This window comes from Fundulus heteroclitus, unplaced genomic scaffold (genome assembly GCF_011125445.2).
Source record: "Fundulus heteroclitus isolate FHET01 unplaced genomic scaffold, MU-UCD_Fhet_4.1 scaffold_63, whole genome shotgun sequence".
NCBI classification, from domain to species: domain Eukaryota; kingdom Metazoa; phylum Chordata; class Actinopteri; order Cyprinodontiformes; family Fundulidae; genus Fundulus; species Fundulus heteroclitus.
This window is the reverse complement of record NW_023397066.1, coordinates 1,056,963-1,069,379: the sequence shown is the minus strand read 5'-3', so window position 1 is coordinate 1,069,379 and position 12,417 is coordinate 1,056,963. Positions and strand designations below refer to the sequence as shown.

The 12,417-nt window shown below is 40.9% G+C and overlaps 1 protein-coding gene across 2 annotated transcripts in view; it reads right to left on the bottom strand.

Moving 5' to 3' along the window:
* Positions 1-9,885: 9,885 nt before the first annotated feature.
* Positions 9,886-12,417, bottom strand: part of LOC110367888 (zinc finger protein 239-like) — a 51,701-nt gene continuing 49,169 nt past the window's right edge. For both annotated transcript variants that reach the window (XM_036133469.1, XM_036133468.1), the window contains exon 3: positions 9,886-11,973. In XM_036133469.1, the coding sequence (XP_035989362.1) occupies positions 10,880-11,973 (1,094 nt within the window). In that variant the 3' untranslated portion in view covers positions 9,886-10,879. The remainder of the gene's footprint in view (positions 11,974-12,417) is intronic.

The window sequence follows — 12,417 nt, the reverse complement described above, 5'->3', positions numbered from 1 at the left end:
CTTTCCACATGTATGTGGACATTTGCAGTCCTCCTTGTGGCAGTTACATCCTTATCAGAGGACTGCTCTCCTTTATAAGTGAATGCTGGGAGAACAAGGTTAAATCTGCTCTCAAACAGCAGATCTCCGATGGTAAAGCCTCTGTCTGCCATCACTTCATCACCAAAACGAAGATACTCCAGGAAGCCAGCGTTTTTCCAGCCATATGGATTCTTCTTCTTTTCTCCGAGGTGTGATCCATCGGTGCCTGTAGTGTCAGCATCTTTATTCATAGGTGACTGACTATGGAGCGGTCCGGTCAGCCTCTGCATCACAGTGGCTGTCATCTGTCAAACACAAGACCACATAAGCCCACAATTAGTCTAGCAAAAAACACAAAACAAATCAAGACTACGTAAAACCATGTTAACACCAAGCTGAGCAACACCGGTATCATTACTTATGCAAATATTTATATCACACACATTCCTTCTAGTTTTTACAAACACCCTGAGTTAGTATCTGGGATGCCATTTGTAAGGTTACACAGTCAAAATCTAACAGCAATAATATATACATATATAAATGTTTTGCCTGTTCTAAGTGTAACTAAATGGTTCATTTTTAGTCAGATTTTCAAATGGTAAATGGCTTGTACTTGTATAGTGCTTTAACTAGTCTTGACGACCTCCAAAGCGCTTCACACTACAGTCTCAGTCATTCACCCATTCACACCCTGGCAGTGGTGAGCTATGTTGGTAGCTACAGCTGCCCTGGGGCAGGCTGACAGAGGTGAGGCTGCCATACACCGACGCCACCGGGCCCTCTGACCACCGCCAGCAGGCAATGCAGGTGAAGTGTCTTGCCCAAGGACACAACGACAGAGACAGTCAGAGCAGTCGGGATCGAACCGGCAACCTGCCAATTGCAGGATGAACTCCCTAACCTCTGCCACTCATCCCTTTTCACCATGTTATACATTTCTACATGTCACAGTTCCAAACTAAATATTTAATGACAAAGCTAAATGTTTAGTTTGTAAACTATATATTAAGTTGCAAACCAAGCATTTAGTTTTTAAATTAAATATTTAACTCCAAATTAAACGTTTAGTTTACAAACTAAACGTTTACATTGGAGCTATATTTAACAAGCTATATTTAGCTTGTTAAATAAATATTTAACTTTGAACGGTGATTTATTTATCAATTTATGAATAACAAAAATATGAAAAATGAACCCTGCCTTTTATCTCTGTCAATATTTTGCTGTAAGTATTTCATTGTAAAACTTTACAAACGGAACCCCATAGGCATACCAGCAGGGATGTAAAAATAATTTACAGAGAGAACAAAGCCAAAGACAGCTGGCTTCATGTGAGAGCAAATGTTTTATCAAGATGGACACAAACTAAGGAATTAGAGTTAAAGTTGGCTAACGTAAACATCCCTTAGCTCAGGGGTTCCCAAACTTTTTTTTTTTTTTTTTTTTTCCCAGTGTCCTGTCTAGCAATGTGGCAATAAGAATTGATATCTTAATGCCAAATAGAGCTCGACAGATTTTGGATGTTGGAATAAAATTGGAACATAATTTGAATTAAACTGCAATAAAGTTGCAAAATCCACAACAGAATCCTGAGGATTTTGCAGGTGCATCAGTGGCTCAGCCTGGAGTTGGAGAAAGAAAGAGACGCTCAGATCGGCCACACCTCCACAACCTGAACGTCTCTGAAGCAAAAGACTGATGATCTACCTGTGTGTGTTCTCACTTTGTTTTTTTGTGCACCAGCTTCTTAATCTGAGTCTGACTCACAATTTACGCAAAATACAATCACGAAGAACTTTAATTTGATTTGTGTCCGATGACGAGAGAGAGAGAGAGAGAGAGAGAGAGAGACCAGAGTGTCAATAACAGAGCGGTCCATAGATGTTATTAATCAGAGAAATAACAACTTTTACAGCAGGTACATTCAGCAGGTAAACACGCCCATGACAACACGTCTCAGCTCACCTCCGCCGGTTTGTCCCTGTCTGAATATGCGCTAAAACCGCATCTGTAAAATGAACTGCGCCTGTCTGACGCACAATGAAACGTATTGCAGCTCTGTGCGTGAACATGGTCAAGAAATCGCGGAGGCTGCAGCAGGGGGTGGGCGAGTCATGCGCGTCAGTGCTGGCAGAGGTTCAGAGTCAGCCCCACCATGAGCACCATGAGCATCTAAGTCCGCAACATGAGCAGCGCTGATTGTACGCACTGCGCGATCGAAAGAGAGACTGTGTCGCTCAGTTTAAGCTTGTAAAAACTTTCGGCCCGAATTCAATTGTCCCTCTACTGACGTACACGACGTGAAGCGAGGAAGGAGTTGGAGAGACTTGTGAATGACATTGACATTTGTCATTGGTTTGCAATTCACTCGTCTGTTGCCTCCGATTCCCTGGTTTCAGCCAATTGAGCATTTTTGCGAGAATGAATGAAGTAGAGGGCACAAGCTGCTTCTTCTAGGCATTGTGCTTCAATGCGTAGAATAAGATAAATTCATCTTTAAATGAAGTATAGAACAAGACTTTTTAAAATAAACAGATTTTCATGTCAATACATTTTATTTATTTATTAAATTTGCTGTTTCGATTTTAGTTTCCAGAAAGGAAAGGTTTATTTACACGTCTTCACGGTGTGGGGGAAAAAAACACTGTCAAGCCGCCATTTCAGCTCAGCTCGCGCACACCACAGTTTGGGAATCCCTGCCTTAGCTTACCTGTGTCTGCTCTCCTCTTGACGTCTCCTTGGAGTTTTTAACGGGACTTCGTAGCCCAGCCACGTTTCTGGCATCGTGTGATCTTCTGTCGGTCTAAATGAAAAGAACAAACATACAGTCGCTTCGGTGGTTTCTTCCTATTTAAAGCTTTTAACCACAGGCGAAGGGATTTCTCATTCTTTGTCTGGAAGAAATTAGGGCGCCTCGCATCCACAGCTCATATACTCAGTCGATGATCAAAACACTCCTGCTGCAAGTAAACATTTTTTTTTATACCAGTTATTATGACAGCCTATAACCTTACAAACAATCCCAGTCTTCCTCAAAGTCATAACACGAGTAATTTGCTACAAAGTCTTGTTGCATTAGCCACTTTTTAGCTAGCGAGCCAGTGACAGGAAGTGACCGAGCGGAAGTCTCGCACAAAAAAAACATCAATTTCCGTTGAATATAAGGTGGATAAACACAGTTATGATAGGGAGAAGATGAAGAAACGTGTCAGATAAACATGTTTATTTGTCAGCAACAATGCAAACAGAATAACTTGTAGTGGAGTGAATATGTGGTGGAAAGCTGCAGTGAAGTTAGTTTAAGTCACACATTCAGCAGACATTTACTCTGGTGCAGAAACCAGATCTGCTGGGGGTCCTGCGCTTGCTGATGATGTCATAATACGGCACCGCCGCTCGGACTCTGCACGCGGTTTCGTGGAAATCAAATCTGTTCGGGGTCTGTATTTATGATCAATATATTGTGTTTATTTAATTTGTTTACGGTTAATTTTACAACAAACTCAACTAATGTCTTTCCTTTTCTGACTCCTTGAATTTCCTCCAGCTTTTCTAAGGAGTAAGGCCAATGTGAGCTGACTCGAGAGAACGCCCCTCCTTTCAGTGATTTGCCACGAGTCAAAGAGAAATCAGAAGGTTTTCTCCGAGGAAGTTCAGAAAAAATGAAGCGCAACAACATTAATATTAAGGACCACTATGCGCAATGTGGGTCAGACGGAAATGCAATTTTTTTTTTTTAAAAACCATGAACCACACCTGAAGGGTGAAAAGAAAAAAAAAGGACACGAGCTGTATCAGATCTGTGGATTTATCAAGACTTACTCTCATTTCACACTAAAAGCTGTTAGGTTTTGTCTCTGAACAGTCCATCCATCCACCTCATGTGGTACAGGGCAGTGCCTGTCTGCCTTAACGTCACCAAGATGGTGCCGCGGACGGCAGCCACGGTGTGTTGGTGCACACTTTTTTGTCTTTTCTTACTATTTAACTGGTTTTTGCGATGATACCCGGAGCTCTTTCACCAGAGAAGAACTCATGAACATCAGGGCTACATCACCAGAGGATTTATTGTATGTATAAACGCAGCAATTTTGGTTTTGCTCCCATTTTTTAACTCAAGGATTTAAAACTTTTTCCACATACGCAATATCACCATTTCCCTTAAATATTTTTCACAAACCATTCTAAATCTGTGATAGTGAGCACTTCTCCTTTGCTGAAATAATCCGTCGCACCTCATAGGTGTGCTATATCAAGATGCTGATTAGACACCATGATTAGTGCGCAGGTGCGCCTTAGACTGCCCACAGTACAAGGCAACTCTGAAAGGTGCAGTTTTATCACACAGCACAATGCCACAGATGTCACAAGATTTGAGGGATGGCATGCTGACAGCAGGAATGTCAACCAGAGCTGTTGCTCGTGTATTGAATGTTCATTTATCTACCATAAGATGTCTCCAAAGGCGTTTCAGAGAATTTGGCAGTACATCCAACCAGCCTCACAACCGCAGACCACGTGTAACCACACCAGCCCAGGACCTCCACATCCAGCATGTTCACCTCCAGGATCGTCTGAGACCAGCCACTCGGACAGCTGCTGAAACAATCGGTTTACATAACCAAAGAATTTCTGCACAAACTGTCAGAAACCGTCTCAGGGAAGCTCGTCTGCATGCTCGTCATCCTCATCGGGGTCTCCACCTGACTCCAGTTTGTCCTCGTAACTGATTTGAGTGGGTTACGAGGCACGTTGGAGAGGTTTTCTCTTCCCGGATGAATCTCGGTTTCCACCGTTCAGGGCAGATGGCAGACAGCGTGTGTGGCGTCGTGTGGGTGAGCCGTTTTCTCATGTCAATGTTGTGGATCGAGTGGCCCATGGTGGCGGTGGGGTTATGGTATGGGCAGGTGTCTCTTATGGATGAAGAACACAGGTGGATTTTATTGAGAGAAGTTTGAATGCACAGAGATACTGTGACGAGATCCTGAGGCCCATTGTTGTGCCATACATCCAAGAACATCACCTCATGTTGCAGCAGGATAATGCACGGCCCCTTGTACACAATTGTTGGAAGCTGAAAACGTCCCAGTTCTTGCTTGGCCGGCATACTCACCGGATACGTCACCCATTGAGCATGTTTGGGATGCTCTGGATGGTGTATACGACAGTGTGTAGAGAAGACTGAGCAGAGACACAACAAGAGAGACAAAAAAGCACAGAAGCACACATTGATCCAGTAATCTGTTCTACATTAGATGGTAATAGCGGGTGAGCCGTCTTCCCTGGATGATGTCACAGTTAACAGAACGCCAGACCAGGTGTGCCTACTATGAAGAAAAAAAGAGAGAGAACAAAAAGTTAAAAGCTGAAATGACGACAAGCAATGCAAAACTGGAGAACAATAGAACTCAGTAGAGTGAGAGAAACAGGCCCTGATGTCCTCCAGTAGACTAAGCCTATAGCAGCATAACTATAGAGGTAGCTCAGAGTAACATGAGCCACTCTAACAATAAGCTTTGTAAGAAAGGAAAGTTTTAAAATTAGTCTTAAAAGTAGACAGGGTGTCTGCCTCACTGACCAAAACTGTTGGTTCCACAGGAGAGGAGCCTGATAGCTAAAGGATCTGCCTCCCATTCTACTTTTAGAGACTCTAGGAACCACCAGCAGACCTGCAGTCTGAGAGCGAAGTGCTCTGTTAGGAACATACGGGGTAATCAGATCTCTGATATATGATGGAGCTTGATTATTAAGGGCTTTATACGTTAGAAGAATTTTAAATTCTATTCTTGATTTAACAGGAAGCCAATGAAGGGAAGCTAAAATTGGAGAAATATGATCCCTCTTGTTGATTTTCATCAGAACTCTTGCTGCAGCATTTTGGATCAGCTGAAGACTTTGAACTGCATTTTGTGGACTTCCTGATACTGAAGAATTACAATAGTCCAGCCTTGAAGTAACAAATGCATGGACTAGTTTTTCAGCATCACCCCTGGACAGAATGTTTCTAATTTCTGCGATATTCCTGAGGTGAAAAAAGGTAACTGTGGAAACCTGTTTAATATGGGATTTAAATTACATGTCTTGGTCAAAAATAACACCAAGACTTTTTACTCCATTAACAGAGGCTAAATTAATGCCACCCAGATTAAGTGATTGATTAAGAAGTTTATTTTTTGAGGACTCTGATCAGAAGATTACAACTTCTGTCTTGTCAGAATTTAAATGCAGGAAATTTAAAGTCATCCAGCTTTTGATGTCATCAAGACATGCCTGCAGCCGAAGTAATTGATTGGATTCATCAGGATTTATGGATAAATATAGCTGAGTATCATCAGCATAACAGTGGAAATTAATCCCATGCTGTCTGATAATTTTTCCAATCGGAAGCATATATATAGTAAAGAGAATTGGTCCAAGGACTGAACCCTGTGGTACTCCACAGGTGACCCTAGAGTTTGAAGATTTATTATTAACATGAACAAATTGGAATCTGTCCAACAGATAAGATTTAAACCAGCCTAATGCTTTCCCCTTAATCCCTACAGTATGCTCAAGTCTTTGTAGGAGAATATTGTGATCAAATGTATAAAATGCAGCACTGAGATCTAATAAGTACAGACACAAATCCATTATCTGAGGCCATGAGAATATCATTAGTGACCTTCACCAGAGCGGTTTCAGTGCTATGATGAGCTCTGAAGCCTGACTGAAACTCCTCAAGTAGGTCATTACTTTGTAAATGTTCACATATGTGACCAAGTGTAAAATAGAGTGGAAAGAGACTTAATTAGTAGTAAAATACTTGTATGTTTATTTACAGAAACATAAAAGCATCATTATTAGCTGTTCTAAAATCCTATACAAAAAGTTAATTGATGGGCTGTATTTAAAACAGGACAAGCATACAATTGGCTGAATTGGAGTTGTGCAAATCATAAACATGCAGCTTGGGAAACACAAATAAAATCAATATGGCATGGCCAAACAAAGCCCAAATAAAAACCAAACAAAACATGCAAAGGTGCCCCCAAGTCAATCCAATTTGACACAGTCCAAAAACTCTATACAGGCCCAACTTCAACCAAGGGAAAAAACAGTGGATGGCGGCTCAGCAGCATCCAAATCACCACTAAAAGATACAAATATTTTGCATTCAGTATGAAAATCATTTTATTATTAAAATGACTATCTTAACCATTTAAAAGTTACCTTTATTGACATCCAACCAAAGAACTCTCCTAGTTCTAGAGGCCAGCAGGTGATAGGGCCTTTCATCAAGTAAGGTGGGACATACACTTTCCCAGGACTGATGACTGGGATTGCTTGGACCTAAGATGATGTGGTCATTATTGGCTGCACTGCTTTCGTGACAAACATATTGAATCTATTTACCTTCTTGTCCGTGCACCAAATCCAGATTTGGCTTAAAAGCTTGAGTGTAATGGCTGCCAGTTGCCCTCTGCACCCATGTGGAGGAACTGAGTGAAAGGCCCAGATTTGACTCCCTCTGGCTTTTAGAAACTAAGCCCCGCCCCCCAACTTCCTACTACCTGGTTCACCCTGTCACACATAGATGATTAGCAATTACTTTCTCAAGAATTTTTGATAAGAAAAGAAGATTAGATATAGGTCTGTAATTTACTAACTCATCTTGATCAAGAGATGGTTTCTTAAGTAAAGGTTTAATAACAGCTACTTTAAAACCCTGTGGTACATATCCATTTACTAAGGATAGATTAATCATGTCTAAAATAGGACCACTGATCAAAGGGAATACCTCCTTAAACAACTTGGTTGGGATTGGGTCTAACATGCAGGTACAAGGTTTAGATGAAGCTAAAATTTTAGATAGCTCAGAAAGCTCTACTGCTTCTAAACAGTTCAGACACTTTGCAGGTTCTAAAGATTCCTCCAATGCTGCCTCACTTACTGAGGACGAGGTAATCATGTTGGGGAGGATGCTAATTATTTTCAGCCTGAAGCCTGACTGAAACTCCTCAAGTAGATCATTACTTTGTAAATGTTCACAAAGTTGATTTGCAACAGATCAGGTGCATCAGAAGATCTGGACTGTGTGGGTTCTCATGTGAACATTTAAAGCGGTTACTTGAGTGAAAGTTTTTCCACATGTCTGACATGAAAAAGGCCTCTCACCTGTGTGTAATCTCATGGGAACATTTAAATGATTCATACGAGAGAAACTCGTATGAATCATCAAGTGCCATTATCAAGTGGGTGATGGCATCCCTTGGGTTCTCAAGTGGGCGCCCTCCTTCTTGGGTGTTTCGCTGATAGGCCTACGACACCTCCAGAGGGTTCAGCAGTGAATCCCAGCGTCCCATGTTCACTCCCATCAACCATCACACACTGGAGCCCCAGGCCAGGTCCTTCCTCCTGGTCCGCAGCCACTGGCTCCCCTTTTCAGCGGCCTTGGAGAGGTCCTTGATTGCCTGCCTGTGGGCCTTCCCTCACACCCCCATGTCCCTGAGTAGCCTAGATGTTGAGGTGGCTATGAATCCCCTGCAGCCTACTTCCACCGGGCGTACCTTCATGTTCCATCCTTGGTGTTGGGCATTAGCTGCAATTGTATCCTTATCTTTTTAATTTTTTAATCTTTTGAATGTTGTAGGAAGGAAAAAAACACGGTAATACACAGTGACAATAAAGAATCTTTGAAGTCATGTGATAACTTATAGCTAGTATTTACCGAACAAAACAATTAAGAAAACTTAATCTGGATCTCTAAGAACAAATCCAAAATGTCAGTCAAATATAAATGAGGCTTATATCTGACAATAACATTTTGAAAAGCCTCTTTAATTCCTCTCATCTTTCCCTTATTTACTTTTCCTGTCCTCAATGATCTCTTTTCTTTCTCCCGTCTTCCTCCATCATCCCTCCTTGCTCTCATCTGTCCCGCGGCTGCTGACATTGTATTCAACTCGTTTGAGCTTGTTAACCATCATTAGCTAGGCTATTTGCTCAACTAGCAAGCTGATAAAAGGTTGAATTTGCACAAAGTTGGACAAATGTCGTTTTTTGTGTTGCAACCTTTATGCTTGTTGAATGAGTGGTTTGATAAATGACCCACTGACTTTTACTTATTTGAAACATGAAGCTGCAAAGATTAGCTGCCGGTAGCCCCGACCTTTGGAAACGGCATGTGGACAAAACTACTTTGTGTGATAGGGGTGTCAAGATCTTTTAATAATTAGGAAACTTGTTTTACAATTATAATTTTGGACCTTTTGAGTTGTAATTTTAACATTCCTACAGTAGCATTCAAAAATGTTTGCATCTAAAATAATTTTTGGGGTGGTCATCTTTTTGGAAGGTGGGATGCAGGGCATGTGAACATTTCTGAAAATGCTTCAACACCTATCCAGAAGTCTTTGCATGAGCCTTTTTTTCTCCTTTGTGAGTGCATCAAGTGTGAAATTAACCTGTCTTATTCTTTCGCTCACAAGCTGGCTTTACAGCCTCAGAATTATCTATTCTGCTCTGTGTTATACCATTATGCACTGCTTTAAATTAATTAATGTTTAAGAAGTAACCCTTGGTCTTTTAGGTATTGCCTGGTGAATATCAGCCCAAACAGTTGATTTCAGGACAATAGTTGAAAGGGTGATTCGAGCACTGGCGATCTTTCAACACCAAACTCTGCACACATATACAATAAATGAGTGAGAACTTCTCTTTAAGTTAAAAAATTTATTAACAGAAATAAAATGAACATCCAGAGAACATCACTATATAATGCTGTTTTTCTGAATAAACACTATATTTCAATCAACAAATCCACTCTAATAGGCTGGTCAAACTTAACTAAAACTACTAAGCAGAATTAAGATATAAAGAAGCTAAGCTAAGGAACTATGTACACACAAGAAAAAAGGACAAATAAAATAGCTGAAATCATCAAAATAATTCAGTGAATCTCATTGTTTACACTAGCTTGAGTTCACCTTAAAGTTAATACAAACATCGTTAAATCGACATTAATCTTCTTTATTAATGACATACTAATACTCGTAGCACTATCGAACGATGGCGAAGTGAAAAGAAAACAAGCATTATGTTTAAAATGAACTGTAATTACATTTAGCAGGTGGTAGCACCAATGTTACCCGGGAAGCTAACTGCTATGCTAGCAGATATTCGGGTCATAATAAGCAGACCGGACAACACAAACATTAATATCCCATCGATGTATAAACCCCTTAAGGAAATAAAGTTTGTTAAAATCGCAAAAACACTGGTAAACACATCAGCAAAGCTTGGTTTCCAGAATGATAGTGGAATCTAGCCTATAAGCCCCAGCTCTTTTTACTAAGTCAAACCTTAAAACAGTAAAAACACATTAAAGTAAACCATTCTAAAACTTTCCCTGCTCATTTCTCTCTTCCAAACCTGTCTGTCCTACTATGTCAGTTCGGTTGACTTTGGGTCATCTGGAAGAAGTTGCGACAGGGTGAAGCTGGTTTTCTGAGCAGCAAGCATGCTGCTAGCTTAAGGCAAGGCAGTGAGGAAAAGGCTCCCACTCCTTAATGCAGGTCTCAGGTCTTAAAAAATAAAATAAAAAAGATTCCTTGAGGTGAGCTGTGCTTATATGTCATGCAACGCAAAGGATAGTGGGATTATGTATAGCTCCTTAGCGTCAGTAATGTACGTTGCAAGGTTCCTATGCTTAAGTAGCTGTGAGAGGAAGCATACAGGCTCCTTTTCCTTCCTCCTTCCTTACTGACTGCACTATTCAGACAGTACTTATCATGGCGACCGCCAACACACTTACGCTTTTGTTAAAGAGCCCTTACCCAAAAGACTTATTTGGATGGGGTCTGGGAAGTAAAAATGGCTACTTTTCTCTTTTGTGTTTTTGCTTCATATGAAGATTCAAATGGCTACCTTGAGTGAAGCTTTTTCCACATACTCCACATGAAAAAGGTCTCTCACCTGTGTGGATTCTCCTGTGAACTTTTAAATAACCAACATGAGTGAAACGTTTCCCACATTTCTGACAAGAATAAGGGGTCTCCCCTGTGTGCGTTCTCTTGTGAACATTTAAAGAACCCAGCTGAGTGTAACTTTTTCCACATGTCTGACAAGAAAAAGGGGTCTCCCCTGTGTGGATTCTCTTGTGAACATTTAAAGAATCCAGTCGAGAGAAACTTTTTCCACATGTCTGACAAGAAAAAGGGGTCTCCCCTGTGTGGGTTCTCTTGTGAATATTTAAATAACCCAGTTGAGAGAAACTTTTTCCACATGTCTGACAAGAAAATGGGTTCTCCCCAGTGTGGATTATCTTGTGAACATTTAAATTACTCTTTTGAGAGAAACTTTTTCCACATGTCTGACAAAGAAAAGGTCTCTCTCCAGTGTGGGTTCTATAATGTTTTTCCAATTCACTCTTCGTCTTCCAAGACTTCCCACAAATGTCACATTTTAAAGACCCCTTCTTTGTGTCAGTACGAGACTGACTCTCTGACCCAGTGGAGCTGCTTCCTTTGTGATCTTTGGTCTCAACTACAGGAGAGCTATGAGAGGAAAGCTGCTCAGCAACCGACTGCTTCTGGACAAACTGCTCTCCCTGCTGACTACTGCAGACATCCTTCTGCTCCTGTCCAGTTGCTAAATGTTCTGGATCCAGCTGTTCATGTTTCACCATTGTAGATTCTGGTTGCTCCTTTTCTTCCTCAATCAGTGGAAGTTCTGGTTCCTGTGGTTCCTCTTTAACCCATGAAGTCTCAGGGTCCACGTTTTCTTCTTTAGTCAGTGGAGGTTCTGGTTCCCCCTGTTCTTTAATCAGAGGAGGATCTGGTTCCATCCGTTCCTCTTCAGAACACTGAGGTTCTGCTTCCTCCTGGTCATGACTGGACCTTCTCCCCTGGTTGGAGAGCTGTTGGATGGCAGAAGCTTCCTCTTCCACAGAGACATGTGGCTCTTGGAGGTCTGTGAGGACAAAGAAAGATCATTAATATAATTTAATGGATGACTGTTTCTAGATAGTGTGAATGCAGTAGGCATTCACACTTCTTGAGATCCTGTTTCTCTTTATTCTTTATTCTTCCTGTTTATTCTTCCTAATGCGTTTTTACCGTTTAAAGTTTGATTCGCTTCTCCTCCTACAATTTTTCTCAGATTTCAACCATTCAACTTTTAAACTATTCAGCTTCTTCTGGAATTGATGGCTATATCTTTTTGTACTTATATCTTTTCAACTTTTTAAAATATTCAGCTTTTTCTGCAAATTTTCAGCTTTTTTTCTCCCATAGGAAATGAATATAAATCACTAAAATTCCGCTCATTCCAGCTGCTTTTTGACAGCTTACTGCTTCAGCCTACTTTCAGCTAGAAACGCCTTTCAACTTTTAAAATGTTGTGATATCTTTCGGC